Here is a 21,814-nt window from a genome sequence, read left to right as displayed (position 1 = left end):
GCACCGCAGGGTAAGCGAAGCGGGGCATCTTGCTGGGGGTTAGAGGGGGGGTGAGGGGGATGAAGAGTAGTTTGGTGGGGGTGGAGAGGGGTTTGGTGGGGGTGGAGGGGGGTTTGGTGGGGGTGGAGGGGGGTGAAGGGTGGTTTGGTGGAGGTGGGGGGGTTGGCTCTGGTACTGGGAGTTCCACAACTCCGAAGGTCTCTGTCTGTCTCCACCCTGCCCTCTCCCACCCTCCTCCTCCACCTCCTCCTCCTCCATGTCCCAGGCTCTCATCTGAGTAGCTGTACCTCCCAGCCGATGCCAGAGGAGCATGGTGATCTGGAGAACACACTGGAAAACTCCCAGAATTCCCAGAATTCCCAGAATTCCCAGACTTCCCAGAGTTCCCAGACTTCCCCGAATTCCCGGAACCCCGCGAGCGTGTCCCGATGCTCTCCTGGCTGAGCGACATGGCCGACGTTACCGCCCCCGAGACTCCGCCCCTGATCCCGAACCCCTCCCCCACCCCGCCCCCCGGCCTGCCGACCATGGCGCTCTGCAGCTCGGCGCTCAACTCGCTGTCCTGGAACGACCGCAGCGTCCTGGGGGTGCGGGGCGAGGGGCATTGGGCGTGGGAGGAGTCAGAGTGTGGGTGTGTGTACGTGTGCGTGCCGGGGTGTGTGTGCTCGATGGCCACCAGCTCCAGGGCTTCCGGTGGCTTCCGGCGGAGCGTGCCGCTGGTCCTGTCGGCATGGTTACGGGAGCGCTGCAGGTCGCTCAGCTTCTTCACCGCCAGCATCAGCTTCTTCTGGTGACCTGGGACGCCACCAGGGTCAGATACACCGATACCGTCCGGACGTGTGTGCACTGTACATATGTGTGTGTGTGTAGTAGAATTGTGTGTGTATATAAGTGTGTGCGTACTGCATTTGAGTGTTTGTGTGTGTGTCTCACCCAGCTTGCTGATGCCGATCTCCTGCAGATCCTCCCAGGTGATGTCCTTGACGATGGGGATGGAGTCATAGCCGTTGTCACTCAGAGTCTTCTGGTACTGGGGGAGGCCTATACAGGCCAGCCAGGCCCCCAGGTCAGACTGGGGGGGGGGGGGATGAGGGAAGGAGAAGGAGGGGGAGAGAGAGTGGAAGAGAGAGACAGACAGAACCCCAAAATACATTGGAGACGATAAAGAGTGGCTGGATGAAGAGTTCAGAGGTCACGTGGCTGGAGGTCAGAGGTCGTGTAGAGGTCAGAGTACTTACGGGGGACATAGTCGGGGAGCCACTCTGGGATGTTCAGCTTGCCTATCTCCGTCGAGATCTTCTTCCTGTGGCCTGGCTTGGTCACCCCAATGGCTGTCAAGTCCTGCGCACACACACATACGCACGCATCGATGAAAATACACACACATAAACAGAAGGTTAGAGGAGTTTTATTTTGAGACAAACATATCCCTGAGCAGTTCCTGACGTGGAGCAGGTGACTAAACACACACACACCCTGGAGGAGTGGAGCAGATGACAGAGCACCACTGAGCTATCACCTTAATAGAACCTTATGTAAGCAGAGTAGCAGGATACCGCCTGAAGGTGAGGTTCAACACACACACACACACACACACACACACACACACACACACAAACTTAAGTTTTACATTTAGTCATTTAGCAGACACTCTTATCCAGAGCGACTTACAGTAAGTACAGGGACATTCCCCCCGAGGCAAGTAGGGTGAAGTGCCTTGCCCAAGGACACAACATCATTTTTGCACGGCCGGGAATCAAACTGGCGACCTTCAGATTACTAGCCCGATTCCCTAACCACTCAGCCACCTGACTCCATTTTACTATTCTTGTAGGGACTCACAAGTCAGTCCCCTCAACATTCCAGTTGTTCCAAACCCTTACCTGAACCTGCAAAAACCTAACCCTGACCCGCACACAGTTTACACATAAACAGCCATAGCGTGCACACACACACACACACACACACACCTCTGGTGTCATCCTGCTGATGGTGGGGATGTCGTAGCCAGCCTGGAGGAGGTTGGAGGTGTACTGCTGCAGCTGGAACTCACACAGCCACTGGTAGATGGCCTCCGAGTCCTGCACCAGGCCAGAGGAGGAGTGAACACACACACACGTATACACACACACACCACGTAAACACACACACACAAACACGTATACACACACACACGTATACACACACACACACACACACGTATACACACACACACACACACACACGTATACACACACACACGTATACACACACACAAACACGTATACACACATACACGTATACACACAAACACACACGTATACACGCCCACAAACAGACGCGTATATACGCCCTTTTACACACCTATACGCACGCATATTCCACATGTATACACACACACACACATCTAGAACACCTGTACACACGTACACACGCACGTATACATAGACATGTTCGAGCACACCTACTTTTATACACCCACATACACATTTACATGTATACACACACATGTAGTCACACACACACACGCGCGTGCGGTACCTTGCCCTCAAGAAGGTGTTCTGTGCACATGAAGCCGCTGGGCTCGCCTGACCTCCGACCCCCGTTCACGTGGTGACCAGGAGCCCCTAAGAAACACACACCTTTAAGGAGGAACGGAGGAGGAGCTATCCTGTCGATCACATTTGACACACAGCCACAACTCACACACGAATGAATCCACGCTCGCTCCTTCTCTTCTCTCTCTCCCTCTCTCTCTCTCCTCCCTCTCTCTCTTCCTCCCTCCTCTCCCTCCATTTCTCTCTCCCTCCTCTCTCTCTCCCTCCATTTCTCTCTCTCACCTGAGGCTACAGTTTTGATCTCACCCACTCATTCTTCCAGGCAGCTCTCCTCCTCCCTCCCCCCTCCTTCCCCTGTTCTAGGGTCATGGGGCCCATGTGTTCCCCAGGGGATGAAAGCAGCACCTACAGAAGAGTTATGCAGCCCTGGGGGAGCGGGGCTGTGTTTGTGTGTCTGTGCATGCGTGAGAGCATGCGAATCTGTGGGCACGTGTGTGTGCGTGTGTGTACATGGAATGTTCTTGATTATTTGATTCTCCTTCATTATCCCAGCAGCACTCCACTATTAAACTCCAACATAACTACACTTAATACCCTAGTACTGCAAAGAGAGAGAGAGGGAGACAGAGACTTTGACTTTCAAGATATCTTTATTGGGCAGTAAAAACTGCAAGCTAGTAGCAGAGAGAATAAGAAAGAAGAGAGAGAGAGAGAGAGAGCGAGAGAGAGCAGAGAGAGAGAGAGAGAAAAAGAGAAAACAAGTCTCCATAAAAGCAGAACCCTTTCTGACTCTGATCTAAACAGAGAAACAACTCCTCACAGTCAGACTCAAACCCCCTTCTCTCCTGGCCAACACAGCTCTCTTAATCAGTCTCTATGTCAATCGATAATCTCGAATCAACATGGATGAAATCAATATGAATGCATAATCCAAGCAAGCATTCCTTAAAATAAATGAAATCAAGTGTTTGAGCTCTTACCCTTCAGGACGAGGAGCGGAGCTCCGCTTTTACATCTCATCTCTGCTCGCGTCTCCTCTCTCTCTTTTCTTTTTCTACCGAAGGATCTGTGAGTGACTCAAGACCTCAGGGGACTGTTTATATCTTCTCTCTCTCTCTCTCTCTCTCTCTCTCTCTCTCTCTCTCTCTCTCTCTCTCTCTCTCTCTCTCTCTCTGTCTCTCTGTCTCTCTGTCTCTCTGTCTCTCTGTCTCTCTCTCTCCCTGTCTCTAACTCTCTCTCTCTCTCTGTCTCTCTCTCTCTGTCTCTCCCTGTCTCCAACTCTCTCTCTCCCTCTCTCTCTCTCTGTCTCTCTCTCTCTCTCTCTCTCTCTCTCTCTCTCTCTCTCTCTCTCTCTCTCTGTCTCTACCTCTCCTTCTCTCTCGCACTCTCAGTGTGACTATCTCTCTCTTTCCCTGACTGTGTTGTTCTGGTGTTTTCCTGACTGTTGTTTCTCTCCTGTCTGTTATTCACTCAATCTTCCTCCACCACCACCATGCTTCAGCTAACTCCTTACCCCTCCCTCCCTCCCACTCCCCCATCCCTCCCTCCCACTCCCCATCCCTCCCTCCCACTCCCCATCCCTCCCTCCCACTCCCCATCCCTCCCTCCCCACTCCCCATCCCTCCCTCCCACTCCCCATCCCCTCCCCGAGGCTAAAACCTGGTAGCTGTTCCCCGCCTCACAATAAGAGGCCTCACCCAGGTTCTTACTCAGCAGAAACCACAGCTTCAGCTTAGAAGCTTTTCTATCCCTCCCTCTACAACTCCACCTCTATCCCTGTGTGTACGTGCACGCATGTGTGCGTGTGTGCGCGAGTGTGTGTGTGTGGTTGTCTAACCTGTGGGTCCACCGTGTGTGCCGTGGTCTTGACTGGCAGGCGTCAGCAGTTCTCCCAGCCCACCACTAGAGGGCGCCAGCTACACACCGAGCCCAGCAAAGAGCGCAACGGGAGCAGAGTCCTCATTTAACAGCATTACCAAGTCAAATGACTCCATCTCGTTGACCTGCTTTAAGACTCAGATATGGCCTGCTTCCACGCAGGCAATCATAGCACACTTCGCAGCTAGTAAAGCCCCTGATCAACAAAGAGGTACACACTTACGTGTACGTATCCGTGGAAACGCGTGCGGGTTTACATACGCGTGTGCATGTGTGCGAGCACATGTGTGTGTGTGAACGTGTGTGAGCATGTTTAGGCACATGAGTGTGTGTGTGTGGCCTGTTTCGTACCTTGCCGGTGTCGTGGGGCCCGGGGGTCTGGCGGGGGGGGGTGGGCTGCCCGCTCTCTGAGCTCTGACCGCTGCCCGCGCTGCGGCTGCTGGACACGCTTCCTGTACTGCCCACACTGCTCCTGTCTCCTGGGGGGGGGGGGAGGTAGGAGAGAGAGAGAGAGAGAGAGAGAGAGAGAGAGAGAGAGAGAGAGAGAGAGAGAGAGAGAGAGAGAGAGAGGGACAGACAGACAGACAGGCAGGCAGATGTGTGAGCAGGTGTTTGGAACTGACAGTGTCACGGGAACAGCGGCTCTCTGTGGGGTCCACTGGAAACTGAGACAGGAAGTGAGGTCCGTTTGTCTACAGGAGTGTTACAAGAACAGGGAGGCATTTTGTGTGTGTCTGTATGTGTGTGTGTGTGGGGGGGGGGGGGGGGGGGGGGGGGGGGGGGGGGCGGGGTCTAGTCTACAGAACACTCATCACACCTATCAAGTTAGATCTTGATGACACAGGGATCACACGCGCGCACACACACACCCTCACCAGTGTGTGTGACGCAGACTCACACACCCTCACCAGTGTCGAGCCTGGGAGTCGGGAGGACGGAGGGGGCTGGGGTGGAGGTGGAGAGGAGGGGTGGGGTGGGAGAAGCCACAGCAGAGGAGGGGTGCTGGGTGTGTGTAGGGAGGGGTTACCTACAGGGGGGGGGATATATCAGAGCAGGGGGGAGGGTCTTACGGGAGGGGGGGATCGATGGGGGTCCTATGGAGGGGAGGGGGGGGGGGGGTCACACACTCTTACCAGTGGGGGAGGTCCTCAGGACCCATATGTCCTGAGTGCAGCTAGCTGAGCTAGCGTGGCTAGCTGGGAGGAGGGCACTGCCAGGAGGAACACCTAGCAGACACACACACATGCTTCAGGACTCGGGGGTGGAGAGAGAGGGGCGCAGGGCCACAGGGCCAGCCAAGGCCAAAGGTCACGTGTACAGCCGGGGGGGGGGCGGGCCGGGGGGCGAGGCAGGGGCAGAGGGTGAAGGAGCTTCCCAGAGTGTCTGCTGGTGTTGATATAGACGATGAACCATCACATACCAGCACACTATAAAGTAGTCAAAAGTTTATCCGTGTGAGTGTGTGTGCGCTTGTGTGTGTGTGTGCGTGTGTACCTGTGTGTTCATAGTAGAGGGTGTAAGAGTCGTCAGTCTGGGGGGCAGGGCAAATGCTTGAGGGAGGAACTCTGGACAGGAAGTGCTGCCGTTGACTTGGCAACGAGACTTGGCGGGAAAGAGTGCCCCCTGTGAAGAAGGGGAGATGGACACAAGGTGAAGAGTGTGTGTTTGTGCGTGTACATGTGTATGCCTGCATGTGTGTGAGTGTGAGTGTATGGGGGTGTGTGTGCATGAGCCTGTGTGTGTAGCGTGCATGTTTAACTACCAACTGTCAAACTGGACTTCAAAGTATGTGTCTATAAAAGTAGCACATAACAATACAGTTTATTACCCTGCCTGTCTCCATGGATACTGACACAGGCAGATTATTATGTATGGAGCCTTCCCGGTCTTACATTAGGGCAGTAAGTGTGTCTGAATGGGTAACTGTGTGTGTGTGTGTGTGTGTGTGTGTGTGTGTGTGCAGCACTACTACTGAAGAGGGCTTACATTGCCTCTGTGTGTGACTGTCTCTGAATGCTGACACTAGTGACATTATCACCCAGCACAGACACACACATCCTCAAACACACACACTAACACACACAACTTTACACACACACACTCACTCACCCCCACACACACACACACACACACACACACACACACACACACAGAGCAGTATCCTACCACAGACTCTCTGGGAATTAGAACCAAGCTGACACTTCCCAATATGGCCCTGGTAATCCTATTACCCTGTGTGTGTGTGTGTGTGCGTGTGTGTGTGTGTATAGTTTGCGTGTGTTGCGCGACTTAGTAGATGAGTGTGTGTGGTCCACAGCAGAGTGTGTGTTTGCTATGGGAGTGTGTGTGTGTTTTGCAGCTGAGTTAGGCCTACTGGTTAGAACAGCCCACAGGGCTACTCTACTGTTGAGATAAATATGGCACTGAGACCTTTACGTCAAACTGACTTTGGGTGTGTGAGTGAGTGATTTATATATGTGTGTGTGTGTGAGGGTGTGTATATGTATGTGTATATCTGTGTATGTATGTGTGTGTATATGTTTTTATGTGTGTGTGTACCTGCTCTCTTGCTGATCACCTCCACCACAGAAGGAGGGAAGTAGCCGACCCGATCCATCCCTCTCTGGTTGTCATGGATATGACCTTTCCACTTCCCAGCCGTTTGCTGCTCCAGAACCTGCAATCAACCAATCACACGCTTGATTGATCCAGGGGCGTGGCTGATCCCAACCAAATCACTCACATGCGTGATCCAAGGGCGTGGCTGATCCCAGCCAATCAAACGCCTGCATGAGCGCTCCTCATGTTAGCCGTCTGAAAGAAGCTGCAGCAGAGCTGATGTGGTGTGGACAGTGTGTATGTAGCCTCAGGGCCAGACAAGACATGCGTACACACATGCATAGAGACATGCACGTACACACACACATAAACACACACACACATGTAAACATATAACACACCTAGACACACATAAATGTATATATACATATACACACACATACACGTAAACACACAATACACATAGACATGCAAGCACACACAGACACACACAAACTCTCACAAACACACACAGGATGTTAGGATGACAAGAAAACAGTGACACGTCTATATATGAACGCTATCACACACAAATATACACACACTCAAACAACCAAACTCAAAACACACACACAAGCAAAACGTGAAAACAAATGTACACACACCTGTAAATGAGAGCTAACATAGTTGGAGGATGAGTGGTATAATGACACAGTCCCTAAGCGAGTCTCTACTTGCTCCTGTGCCTCCCCTCAGACACACACACACACACTACCACTCTAGACAGGATATACACGCACACACGCCCCTGCTACACACCTAGTCACACACTGAACGGAGCAGCCAGGCAGACAGACAGACAGACAGACAGACAGACAGGCAGGCAGGCAGGCAGGCAGGCAGGCAGGCAGACAGGCAGCCAAACAGACAGGCAGGCAGTCAGGCAGTGTGTGGTGTACCATGATGAGGTCTCCAGCTCGCAGGTTGAGGGCCGTGGGGTCATGAAGGTTCCAGTAGTCCTTCACTGCTCTCACCATGACAGACCCTGATGCTTCTGGAGAGGAAGGGGGGGGGGGACAGAAAGAGAGAGAGACAGTGAGAGGGAGGGAGAGAGACATTGAGAGGGAGGGAGAGCAGGATAAGTCAACAGCAGAGGGGTGAGCTGAAAGCAGCTTGCTACTTGAGTTTGTTTGTGTTAGCTAGTGTGCTACAGTTCTGTAGTGTGCTACAGTAGTGTGCTCCAGTACTGTAGTGTGCTAGGGTGCTACAGTACTGTAGTGTGCTAGCGTGCTACAGTACTGTAGTGTGCTACAGTAGTGTGCTACATTACTGTAGTGTGCTAGTGTGCTCCAGTACTGTAGTGTGCTAGCGTGCTCCAGTACTGCAGTGTGCTAGCGTGCTACAGTACTGCAGTGTGCTAGCGTGCTACAGTACTGTAGTGTGCTAGCGTGCTCCAGTACTGTAGTGTGGTAGCGTGCTCCAGTACTGTGCTAGCGTGTCACCTCGTAGCAGCATCTTGATGTCCCTGCTGGCGGTGGAGGTGGTGAACTGGTTCACCATGTCCAGGGCGGTCTGGTTGTACGTGTTACGCACATTCACATTAATGCCCCCCTGCAGAGACACACCGTGTTACTGTACACACACATACACACACACCCTTCCCCCCCCGACACATTCTAGAACGGCAGTTCTGGAACGTGTCTTGCGAGCCGTTGTAGCCCTGGTCTGAGGTGTGGATGTTGGTGGTTCTTACGTCCAGCAGCAGGCGCACTACCTCCGTCTTGCCATAGAGGGCGGCCTCGTGCAGAGACGTGCCCGACTTGGTGGCTCTGTTGATGTCAATACCGGCCTTCAGCAGCAACCTGAACACACACACACAGACACACACGTTGGTTTACATCTCCACCCATACACATGGTCCCTAGAAGAACACACACACACAACCCTAAGTCCCACACTAACAGGGTGCTCCCAGTTTCAGACAGGGGCAGCTGCAGGATGTGCTATGCAGACAGCTGTGCTCTGGTCTGGGATCAGACTGGGGAATGACTGGCATGGGAGGGTGAGGGGGGGGGGGGGGGTGGAGAGGAGAGGAGGATTAGTGAAGGAGAGGTCCTGACTATGCACTCATAGCCAGCAGAAAGGGTTAGTCTCTCTCTCCTTAGCTCAGCACAGTCATCTGTACAGTAATCACGCTGGTCTGAGCTGACCTCTCTCTCCTCTCACACTCTTCTCCCCTCCCCCTGCCGTCCCGTCTCCCCTCTTTCCCTATCCTTTCGCTTGCTAATCTCTCATCCTCTCTCCCTCTTCTCCTGCAAACTCATGGCTCTCTATCGGCGCTCCATAAGGACCGAATGGTTCTCTATGTGGGTTCTCGGTCAGGGAACGATCCGAGATGATCCTTGGAATGTTCTATCTCAGCAGGGATGGGAACAATAAACAGCGTGTCAGAGGGTTAGGGTGGGGTTGTTCACACACAGACACGCACGCACACATACACACAAACCAACACACAAACAGAAACTTGAATATTTGGCAGGGGAATGAGGAGTTGGCAACAGCTGCAGAGAAAGACAGGGAACAAGAGACAGAAGGAGAAACAAAGAAAGGGAGAGAAATACAGTGATAGACAGGAGAGGGAGTGAGAGGGACGGTGACAGAGAGAGAAAAAGAGGAAGACAGAGATGGAGAGGAAGAGAGAGAGATGGAGAGAGAGAGAGAGAGAGAGAGAGAGAGAGGAAGAGGAAGACAGAGAGATGGAAAGGAAGAGAGAGAGATGGAGAGAGAGAGAGAGAGAGAGAGAGAGAGAGAGAGAGAGAGAGAGAGAGAGAGAGAGAGAGAGAGAGAGAGAGAGAGAGAGAGAGAGAGAGAGAGAGAGAGAGAGAGAGAGAGAGAGACAGAGAGACAGAGAGCCTCCTCAGACCTGATGATGTCTTTGTGTCCGTTCTTGGCGGCCAGGTGAAGCGGTGTGTTGGGGGCGGAGTCTAACTCTTCATGCCCCTCCCCCTCCAACAGAGCTGACACCATGTTACTGCTCAGCAACAGCTGAGCCACCTTAGAGAGGGAGGAAGGGATGGAGAGAGTAGAACGAGAAAGGAGGCCAAAACATTATATTAAGCACATGATATCACACAAACAGCTTCTAAACACTTGATACAGATAAGACACAGGATGTATGAAACAGCCCTGTCGAACTGCTCACACACACACACGAACACTCACCCTGACAGGCCGAGCCCATAGCTATTCTCTACCACACTGCACCCAGAGGACCAGAAGATTAAACACACATGAGAAGCCTTAGTGTGTGTGTGTGTATATGTGTGTGTGTATATGTGTATATGTGTGCTCCATTCAAGCTAAATCTGAATAATAGGGGCGGCCATACATTTTCCAAGCAGGCTTAGCTACAACGGTGACAGAAAAAAAACACTGTGCAATTCTTTGTGTGTGTAACTGTGTGTGTGTCTGTGTGTGTGTGTGTAAGCCATTTCAGGCTTATTTTAGCATGGTAGTTAATCAAGGCTGGGTGAGCTGTTTCACATGGGCCTAACCCTGTATCACAAGGCCCTCGCACACTCACACACACTCCCTCACACACACACACACACTCCCTCACACACACACACACACACACACACTCCCTCACACACACACACACACACTCCCTCACACACACACACACACACACACACTCCCTTGCCCACTCCCTCACACACACACACACACACACACACACACACTGAAATATATATACAGTACATACAAAATAACAATCTCCACACTCTCACACACACACACACACCAAAACACAGTCCCTCACACACACTGAAATGTATCTCCACACTGTCTCACACTTTCCCATACACTGAAAATCCACATTAAACACACTTACTTACTACTTACTCCCTTACACACACAAACACACACTGAAATCCACCTTCACACCCTTACCATTGCGCTGTTTTTTAATGATATTGACATATTCAGTTACATTGTTACATTGTTACATAAGTTAACACATGTGGTATGAAATGAGGTACACACACACATCTGTGCCGAGTGACCCACCTTGAGCCGTCCGAACTCACAGGCGAGGTCTAGAGGGGTCTTCTTGGCCTTGTTGAGCAGACAGGGGTTAGACTGGTGCTGCAACAGCATCTCAGACTGGAGGAGTGTGTGGGAGAGAGAGCGAGAGAGAGAGAGAGTAGGAGAGAGAGAGAGAGAGAGAGAGAGAGAGAGAGAGAGAGAGAGAGAGAGAGAGAGAGAGAGAGAGAGAGAGAGAGGAGACAGAGGGAGAGCACAGAGAGCAGGAATGAAAGAGATTTTGAGGAAAAGAGGAGACGGTGTGGTATATGTAAACAAACAGTAACTTAAGAGTAGCTCATCATCATCACCACACACACTCACTCACTCACGCCCGCGCGCACACACACACACTGTGTCCGGGGGGTCAGACACTGTGAAAGCAGAGGGCAGGCAAACCCTCTGTAGATTGTGTGACGCCATTATGCGAGGTGTGTGTGTCTCTGTGTGTGTGTGTATCCGATGACACATTCCAAAAGGAGAAAAGAGAGAGGGAGGAAGAATGTTTGTGTGTGTGTGGCGTCTCCACCTGGGTTCACACACACACATACACACACACACACACACACACACACAGGGCCCCCAGAGAGAGTCCAGCGTGTTGGCATTGTCAGAGGACAAAGAGCTGGGACACAGGAGCAGAGCTCTCTGACTGGGGTGACTCAGTCCTTCACACACGCTCTACAGACCTGTCCAGGTGAGAGGCGGTCTGTTGGGATGCTCATTGATGCGTGCTATCACATACTATGTATGCATGTGTATGTCTGTGTATATGTGTATATAAAAGTGTTTCTATAACGTGTGCGTGTGTGTCCTCACCACCCTCGTAGTGGCCGTACTGAGCAGACAGGTGCAGAGGGACCTGGCCGTCGTGAGCGGTCGTGTTGACGGCAGCTCCAGCTCTCAGCAGCAGCAGGACAGAGTCCGGCCTCCCCTGCCAGGCGGCGTAGTGCAGGGGACGCATGCCTGGGAGGGGGGGGGACAGAGACACAATGGATGACTACACTGTCTCTTTACAGTCTCTTTGTCGTCTCTATACCGTCTCTATACCGTCTCTTCACTGTCTCTTCACTGTCTCCTCACTGTCTCTATACTGTCTCTTCACTGTCTCCTCACTGTCTCTTCACTGTCTCTTCACCCTCTCTATACTGTCTCTTTACCGTCTCTTCACCGTCTCTTCACTGTCTCTTCACTGTCTCTTCACTGTCTCTATACTGTCTCTTCACTGTCTCCTCACTGTCTCTATACTGTCTCTTCACTGTCTCCTCACTGTCTCTTCACTGTCTCTTCACCGTCTCTTCACTGCTTCTTCACTGTCTCTTCACTGTCTCTTCACTGTCTCTTCACTGTCTCTTCACTGTCTCTTCACTGTCTCTATACTGTCTCACCGTTGCTGTCCTTGATGTCCACAGTGGCCTGGGCCTCCAGCAGCACAGACAGCAGCTCTACAGTCCCTGTCAGAGCTGCATGATGGAGGGATGACAACCTGGAGAGAGACAGACAGGGAGAAGAGAAGGAGAGGGAGAGGGAGAGGGAGAGGGAGAGGGAGAGAGAGGAGACAGAGTGTGTGAGACAGTAGACAGAGAAAAAAGAAAGGAGAGAGAGAGAGAGAGAGAGAGAGAGAGAGAGAGAGAGAGAGAGAAAGAGAAGGAGAGAGGGAGGCATACATTTAGACGGTGAGGTGTAAATCACTCAGATGATTTTACAAGAGGAGAGCCTTCATCAAATCCCAAGGTAGACAGCTAGTGTGTATAGTTGTGTGTGTGTGCTTTGTGTGTATGTGTGTCTCCTGGGGTCTGGCAGGTTGTAGTATATCCCACAGAGGGACAAATTAAAGCCATAAATCCATGTTAACCCTGGCTGTTCACAAGCTGAGCAATCGCTAGGCGCTAACCCTAGTCAACAAACCCTGGGCTAGCAGCAGAAGCTAAGCCAGACTAGCCACTCTCAGTTAGCAGCAGAAGCTAACTCTAGCTAACCACCCAGGGCTAGCAGCATTCAGCAGTACAGTACCCTCCCTGGCACTGACGCTCTGTGTCTGTGTCCTTGAAGTGTGTGTTTTAATGTGAGTAAATGCACATGCGTAACTGTGTGTGTGTGTTAATGTGAGTTCATGTGTTCATGGGTGTGTGTCATTTAATGCATTAATACAATAAATGTGCTATATCAATAAAGTCTTACTTACTTACTAATACATAAACGTGTATTCATGTCAGAGTGTGTGTGTGTGTGTGTGTGTGTGTGTGTGTCCCTGGTGATGGAGATCAGAGGCAGTTCTGTGAGGGCCAGCAGTTTCAGAGACAGTGATATGACAACCACCCAGCACTTCAATTACCACCCAGTCAACTGGATCCCGCTAGACTAAGCTGCTAGGCAGCTAGCCTGTTAGATTAAGCTGCTAGACTGCTAGCCTGCTAACACCAACACACAGCAGTAGAGGAGGCCAAGTCTATTCATGGTGCCATTCTCCCTGAATTGTGTGTGTGTGTGTGTGTGTGTGTGTGAGACAGGCAGTGAAGCAGGCAGCCAGCCAGCCAGGCAGTGAGGTGATGTATGTTCAGCCTGTAGGTATACAGCAAGGGTGCCAACGTCTGTCTTCTGCCCAGAAGCGAACCGGTCAAACTGAACTGAGACAGTCAACAGGCCCAGAGGCTGACAATGACTCAGACACACAGGAAGGTCTACTGTCAAACGATCCTCACGGCTTAGTCCACAGGTAGCACTTGGTGGTGTTCTGGAGTGGCATGGACGTTCTACAGCTAGAACCTCTCAAGTGTTCCAGAACACACACTCCAGGACACACACACACTGACACACACACCCACTCTGGAATACACACTCTGGAACACACACTCCGGGTGTTGACTCAGTGACTGGAGGCTGTTTGCTCACCTCCTGTGTCTGCAGGCTTTTAGTGCACCTATCACATATCACACACACACACACACAGGCCCTTGGACGGGCCTTCAACACCCATATTGTTTCTCACCTCCCACTCACTGGAATGACCATGCATCCACACACAAATGTCAACAACACACACACAGTCACCATACACACACACACACACACACCTGGCAAGGGAGAAGGGAGATAGGACAGCACATGTCCTGGTAGTGAGTAAGCTGCAGTTAAGACAGCATCCCTGATAGTGATGAGAGGCAGGTTGTGTGTTTTCTACAGCCCCACTAGAGAAGGAGTCTGTCAGTCAGCCTGATGTGGAAAGACACCCGTCCCAAACATTCCTCCTGTTCCAAACCTCAACTATGCAAACATGAACACACAAGTCTGTCTTACCCATTGGCACACACACACACACACACCCTGACACCCTCCCACACTTGCGCAAAGAAACATGACATCCCTGCCACACACACACACACATTCTTACCCATCAGGGTCTTGGTAGTTGACATTCAGTCTCTTGGTGGAACCCAGCAACTCTGAAAAAACAAAGGGAGAGAGAGAGGGAGGGAAGAAGGGAGGGAGGGAGGGGAAGATGGAAAAAGAACATTAGGGTTTGGTGGCATATTTGTATTTTCATCACAACCTTCCATCACGACAGGATCTCTCCGTTATCACAGCAAGAACCCACTTGTTCCTCTCCTCCCTCTTGTCATCACGCTTTCCAACCAACACTCCGACGAAGGCTGAACGCGCCCCACTCTTCCACAAACACACATTTGCCCACATGCACCTTCACAACAGACATCCAGACAGCACGCCGGCAAGCTCCCGTCTAGACTGCGCGCCTCTCGAACTAACCCCCGCGACGGGGGACCTCCATCCAATCCAAGGTAACGAACGTCTCGACACAAACCCACTTCCTTGACGCTTTCTCACCTTGCCGCAGAGACACTGCTGCCTGCCCCATGTCCCCTCTCTGCTCCTTCACTCCATTTCTCTGATCACAGTCCCCTCCTCCTTACAGTCCCCCTCATCCCAGCCTGCAGACATCCCTTCTCCTCCAGGCTCCAGACAGACCCGGGGGCCCTTCCTGATCTCGTAGCCCCAGATCCAGGCTTCTTTGACTGGGGACGGATGCTGGGTGGGTACGAGCGCTCGCGCCCGCTGCTCTCTCTCTGTGTCTCTGCCCCTCTCCCTCTCCCTCTCCCTCTCCTTCTCCCTCTCCCTCTCCCTCTCCCTCTCTCTCTCTCTCTCTCTCTCTCTCTCTCTCTCTCTCTCTCAGAGGTCAAGAGAGCTGTTTCCTCCCAGGCATGGATGACCTAACCCTGCTGGACCACACTGACCCATTCTCTAGGATCAATCGATCCCACTGTCTGTTGTGTGTGTGTGTGTGTGAGTGTGACAGAGAGAGAGACAGAGTGGGATGAACAGCTAGATATTGATGGTTCAGACACCAGTGTTTCCCCTCTGCTACAGTGTGAATAGAGGGATCATGGTTCAAAGCTACACCCGGACAAGCTCACCTTTAGCTGCTGAATCAGTTGATGAATAGAAGAAGGAATGCCAGTTTCACAGTCATGGATGATTAGACTATGATGCTGTGGTGACTCACAGACACTTACACAAAGACATACAAAGCCACACACATACACAAAATACACACTGACATGCAAATACACACACACACACACACAAACACACACATACATACAGAGAGACAGACATGCAGAGCGATACCCACACTGAGATGGGCCCTGGCCTGCATGGGAGTAGGGTCTGATCAGTCTGACCCAGTGACAGAGGGAACACACTCTGAAGGAGTTCTAGTTCCAACACGAGAGAACATTCCAGACATAGCACACCCACCACCCTGGCCCACTCTCTCTCTCTCTCCCTCCATCTCCCTTTCTCAATGGCCATCTATCTTACACTCTGGCATTACACCCCTTTCTCTATTCTCTGCAAAGCTCCTCCCTTCCTCCCTCTTTCTTTCTTTCTTTCATTCTTTCTCCCCCTCCCTCTCTTTTACTCCTCCCTTCGCTTGTGTGAAAACAGTAGGTTTCCATTTGAAAACCTAGTGGGCAAAAGACGAGATTAAATTACTGGTCGTTTGACGTGGAGGCGCTCTGCGTGCGCGTGTGCGCACGTGATTTTCCCCCTGTAGCGCCCCACACAACCAGAAATGACTGCTGAATACTCTGTTAAATGCATAAATGAATACTTGCAATGCAATACATGGGAAAACAAAAAAAAACTGTCATTTATCATAACCTACGGGTCTATTCATTTGATGAACACACAGACACACACACGCAGAGGTGCATCCACACAACCACAGCCTGCAGCTACCTTTCACACAAACATTGGCTACAACAGGGCAAGTTGGCACCAGGCACATCTACTGAACGCGACGCTGAAATCCAAACCAGTCAAGCCTCATTTGGCTTCAATGAAATCATATCAGCTAAACGTCTCCCTCTCCCTCTCTCCTCTCATGCTCGCTCACTGTACCCCATTTCTTTCACCGCAACAAATACGTTGAAACAGTTCCCGTATTGCATACTGTACTTGTTATTGGTTAAAGTACTGTGTGTCTAATGCATTAAATAGATACATTGTTTTTGTTTGTTTTCTTGTATTTCTTGATCTTGCCTGCTGTAACACTAACAGTCTCCTCTGGGATTAATAGAGTGCCTACACACACACACACGCACAAACAAACACACCCACTCCAGATATGGTTTGAGCCCAGCTGTGTCTCTCCTATCGGAGGTTTTCCTGCGTCTTTCATCTCCGCCGTGGAGTCAGCACAAAGCCCAACACACCAGCAGGCCTCAGATCCTACCTGCCTCGGCTGCTGGGGGGAAATGAATTGAGCTTTTCTGCGGTGGCATCCGTGCCAATTAGGTCACAGATACACTCAATATGTCCCTGCACTCGCTACAAAGAATAAAGGCTGTCTAGTATGCTCTTTTGTGTGTGTGTGTATTGTGTGTGCCGGTGCATGTGTGTATACAGTACCAGTCGAACGTTTGGACACATTTTCCCATTCAATTGGTGCGTAAATGTGTGATCCGGTATGTGTGTATGTATATCTGGGAGGTGTGTGTGTGTGTGTGTGTGCACATGTCTGTGTGTTGTGGAGTGTTCCTCCAAAACGGAAGATGAGCGCAGGGTAAACACACCTGGAAGTTTGGGGTTACATAACTATTCAGAACCGAGACTGTAGGGTCGAGGACTTTGCATACCATTCTGCAGCTAGCTGGCTTGTTTACCAGCCATGTAAAACACCATGTAAACCAGGGCCCCTCTGACGCAAAACACCTCGCCCGCCATTCTACCTCTGGAAGCTGGAGAGAGTTCTAGAATAAGATTCCAGAAGGCTTCCGTCGTGGACGTTCTCTGTGTTGTTGTTTTGAAGGGAGACGCCAGGATACGTAGTGAGAGAGTGTAAGAGAGAGAGACCACACACACACACAGAGTTAATGTCTATGCTTGTTTTCTCTGGAACATGCACAGATAAACAGATACCTTCAATGTCAAACCTATCTAAGGCTTACAGATGGCTTTCATGTGGTTTTAACCCCCCCCCTCTACATGTTCCAGCCCCAGGAGAACCCAGAGCCGAGTTCTACATGTTCCAGCAGCAGGAGAACCCACGGAGCAGGGTTCTGGAGAGGTACCTCTGCTTGTGTCTCGGCAAAACCCCAGACAGGCCTCCTAGGGATCCTGTCGGAACACGCTCGCAGAAACACACACACACATCTTCATCTTACAGACATCTACATCACACACACACACAATTACTCCCCGTCACACAGACATCCCATCATGGCTCATGTTTAGACTATAATGAGGGGTTGCTGTTGTGTGTGGTTACAAACCAGGACAGACTGGATTACAGTACGTTTATCATACTGGGAGACAGACTGTATTATAGTAAGTTCATCATTACTGGGACAGAATGAGGTCATCCGTCCTCTCCTGTCGTATGGGTGCATGTCTGTGTGTGTGTGTGTGATGGCGTGTGTGTGTGTGTGATGGCGTGTGTGTGTATATGCGTGTGTGTGTGTGTGATGGCTCATGTGTGTTTCGTGTCATTATGGCTCCTCAGTACTCATCACGAAAAGTTAAGTAAACAACAACCACAAAAAGTAAACAAAGAAAACGAAACTACAGGGACATCAAGGCCGAATCCCAATACTCCCCCTTACCCCTTACCCCTTCCCCTTAGTTTTGCGCGTTCCGGGGAGAGCTAGTGGTGTCCGAATACTCTTTTTGAGCTAGGGGAAGGGCTAAGACTAAGGGGTAAACACCCCTTAAAACTAAGTAAGATCGGGAGCTTACTTGAAACCTAGGGCTATGTGAAACTGCGCGACCGCTAACAATGGCGGCCAGATCATCCAGAGAGTCCGATAAATGTAATATTTTCGGCTTAATTAATTGATAAAAAAATTATGAGTCTTGTTTTGTGTTATATACAGCCATGAACATATATATTTGCAACCATTTTCCTAATTGAAACGTTTCTAAAAATCGCTAGTTTGGTACGCTAATGTTATAGGGCTGAATTGCACAATTTCTTTGACTAGCATGTCTGCAGTTTTAAGTAAACTCCATTAGCAGCGAATTTCGTTTAATATCAGTGCATAACACTACTTGCTTTGGAGATATCGATACGTGCTAGATGACGTACCTGTAACCAAGTGGTGTCCCATTTCTTAGTGATATGTAGCCCTTAAGGGTAAGGGGGAGCTTTGGGATTCGGCCCAAACCCAAACATACAAACTCCAGGGACATAAAACCCATTACAAATTACAGGAACAGGTCAACAGTTCATTTCATGTGATGCTGAGGTCACTGCAGCCAAATAGCGCAGTGACCTGAGAGGTCATAGGTCAAGCTCAGAGGTCCTCTACATGATGAGCCAGATAGCCTATAGAGTGTAGCCCGCAGCGCTGACAGGAGAGTGTTCAACAGCAGGTCAATACACACACACCATCACACACTCCATCACACACTCACAGAGAACAGCACTAATGTGGAAATGTAATCAGCGTCAATAGGGCCCAGCACAGCACACTAACCAGTCATCATACCGTTAGGCTCACACACACACAAGCAGCACACACATACACACAGTCTACAACACTAACACACACATATGAACAGCATACCCCTGTGAGAATGCAACCTTAACCTCCAAACACACCAGCCTCATCTAAATCAACAAGGTGCCTATTTATCTAGTGACATTACCTCCATCTCTACATATCCCTCCATCCACCCTACCATCCCTTCCTCTCTCCCTCCATCCATCCATCCCTCCCTCCCTCCATTCTTCCCTCCACCCATGCACAAACAGACCCAACATAAGTCATCACCGCAGACAGCCCCCCCCCCCCACCCCTGCAGACTGACCTCGCGTCAACAAACCAGATCACCACTCAGTAGAGACAGAGGACAGGAGAGTGGACGAGAAGAATGGAGAAGGGGAATGGAGCGTAGCGAGGAGAGGAGGAAAAGACAGAGATGAACAGAGGAGAGGAGGAGGAGAGGACAGAGGAGAGGAAGAGAGGACAGGAGGAGGAGAGGATACAGAGAGAGAGGAATGACGGCGAGGACGCCAGGAGAGGAAGGGGAAGTCGAGGACGGAGGAGAAGAGGAGAGGGGATGACAGGGGAGGAAGAAGAGAGAGGAGAGGACGAGAGGACCCAGGGAGAGGAACGAAGGAGAAGATAGGAGGGAGGAACATTTTGGAGTGGAGAAGGAGAGGAGGAGTGCTGGAGGGCGCTGGTAAAAGGCCATTCATTCCGGATTAGGTTACGCTGCGGTGGATTAGGTGACATTATCTCACACACTCTGAAGTGCTCCGGTACATTCCTAGACAATCCCCGACAGGCCGCCCATCTGTCCTGGGAAGAAAGGGGTCAGGATTAAAGTGGCCTCGTTAGTGTGTCTGTGTGTGTGTGTGTGTGGGGGGGGGGGGGGTTGTGCGCATATGTGTGCTTCTCTGCGGATTGGCGCACGTCTGTGGCTGCGTATGAGTGGGTTGGGTTTGTGCGTGTAGGCGCATGTGATTTTTTTGCCTGTCTATGTACAAGTCGGTAAGGGCGCGGCGTTCGTGAGTGTCTCCGTGTATTCACGAGCAGACGCTCCTAACCAGAGTCTCGTTCGTCTGAAAGAGGGTGTGTGTGTGACCATGGTGAAACTCTACACGTGTGTCACGGTGTGTCCGTGTGAAACTCCACCAGTGTGTCCGTGTGTGTGTGTGTGACCGTAGTATAACTCTCTCTGTGTCATGGTGTGTCTGACCCCCCCCTTGTGTCTGACCCCTCTGCTCCACGGCCCCCCCAACCCCGGCCTGCTGTGTGTCTGGCCGACAGGCTGGACAGAGGGCTCATCTCCTGGGTGGGGCTCTGCTGTTGACCCCTCAGGTCAGACAGGGTCACGCAAGGACCTGCTCTAGACCAGGGGCGCGTCTGGGGTACACGCTTAGACGCACACGCTCGTATGAGCACACGTACATGTGTGAGCACACACACACACGTGCGTGCATCATCGCGCACACACACACATACACACATAAGGCACACAGTCACACACTGAAATACACGCACACCTTCCTAGCGCTCTGGACAACGGGCTAATCTGAGCCTACGGCCATATGGGTAATCCCTGATTTGGGCATGGCTATGGGGGGAGGAAGAGATGGGGTTTGAGATAGAGAGGGTGAGATGGAGGGGGAGGGGGCTGTCAACTTCACCTTAAGAGTCTGAGTTGGATAACAAGATGCTGGTGAAGTGGGCTGACTCATTATTCAGGAGATGCATACAGAAATAATTAACCCTCTGAGAATGTCTAACTGAAGGCAAGTTGAAACCAAGCCTTGAAAAGTCAGATTAGAAAAACTGGTAGAAAAAATACCTAGTATCGAGACAAGCAGAGCTATGCTGGCAAAAGCGTGAACCGTCACATTTTTCACCGAGAAAATGGAGGAGAGGTAGGGGTTAGGGTGGGGGGTGGAGGTTAGAGGTTGGGGGAAGTGGGGGTAAAAGACATGGGGAGGTAGGGGAGGTCTGGAGGTGTCTAGCCCAGGCTTGAGGCTCAGCCCTGGGGCTGAGGTGTCACCATGCCGGCCTGGACCACCAGGACCCACCAGGACCCACAACATCCCAACCTCCACCATGGAGAGGGGCAGGAAGTCTTCTGACACTGTCAATTCTACGCAGACACCAGTAGCTAGTCGCTCCACTTCTCAGTCATCACGACCCAACACATTTTTATGGAGAACGCATTTCAGGCAGAGGAGCAGGAGAGTTCCTGGTCCTAAACAGACCCCCCCCCCCCCTCGATGAAGCGCCCCTCACAGTCTCCAGCCTGACCCCTCGTGTCGTCCGTTTCCTGTGGGAGATCGCTGTCGTCCGCGCCGGCCATCGGGCAGACGCGACAAGAGACCAGGGAGATAAGGAGACAAAAGAGCCCTCAGACAACCACAACTTTCTCCCAGGCCGGGATAAGGAGCGGACTGGCATTAGCACAGCGCTGGTGAGGCGGGAATCTGCAGAGATAAGAACGCACACACGCACATGCAGCCAACACACACACACACATACACACATGCAGCCAACACACACACACACACAAGACATGTACCAACACTTATAGAGATAAAGTCATGTTGTTAACTTTAAATGGCCAGACAGCGGGATGAAAGACAGGCCAAAGTAGTCGAGAGCAGAACCAGAACCACATACTGACTGAGTTTATGATAAAGACCCCCTGATGGAACAGATGAGAGGAACCGCTTCAGAACCTGTGACAGGAACCTGTGAATCTCTGAACTGCTGTACTCTCTATCTCCCTCT

At 51.3% G+C, this 21,814-nt stretch overlaps 1 protein-coding gene across 1 annotated transcript in view; it reads right to left on the bottom strand.

Moving 5' to 3' along the window:
• The window catches only part of LOC124475838 (caskin-2-like), a 29,579-nt gene that overhangs the window by 3,941 nt on the left and 3,824 nt on the right, over positions 1–21,814 (bottom strand). The window contains 21 exon segments of the mRNA XM_047032679.1: positions 2–95; positions 176–246; positions 248–795; positions 934–1,072; positions 1,240–1,341; positions 1,971–2,081; positions 2,521–2,778; positions 2,947–2,963; positions 4,375–4,453; positions 4,767–4,894; positions 5,549–5,641; positions 5,910–6,038; positions 6,975–7,092; positions 7,913–8,007; positions 8,456–8,564; positions 8,707–8,815; positions 9,877–10,007; positions 11,025–11,120; positions 11,839–12,005; positions 12,428–12,525; positions 14,431–14,482. Coding sequence (XP_046888635.1) covers positions 2–95; positions 176–246; positions 248–795; positions 934–1,072; positions 1,240–1,341; positions 1,971–2,081; positions 2,521–2,778; positions 2,947–2,963; positions 4,375–4,453; positions 4,767–4,894; positions 5,549–5,641; positions 5,910–6,038; positions 6,975–7,092; positions 7,913–8,007; positions 8,456–8,564; positions 8,707–8,815; positions 9,877–10,007; positions 11,025–11,120; positions 11,839–12,005; positions 12,428–12,525; positions 14,431–14,482 — 2,744 coding nt within the window.

Source organism: Hypomesus transpacificus, chromosome 13 (assembly GCF_021917145.1).
Source record: "Hypomesus transpacificus isolate Combined female chromosome 13, fHypTra1, whole genome shotgun sequence".
In the NCBI taxonomy this organism is placed as follows: Eukaryota; Metazoa; Chordata; class Actinopteri; order Osmeriformes; family Osmeridae; genus Hypomesus; species Hypomesus transpacificus.
Note: the sequence above shows the minus strand (reverse complement) of the source record. Positions and strands in the feature narration are given on the sequence as shown.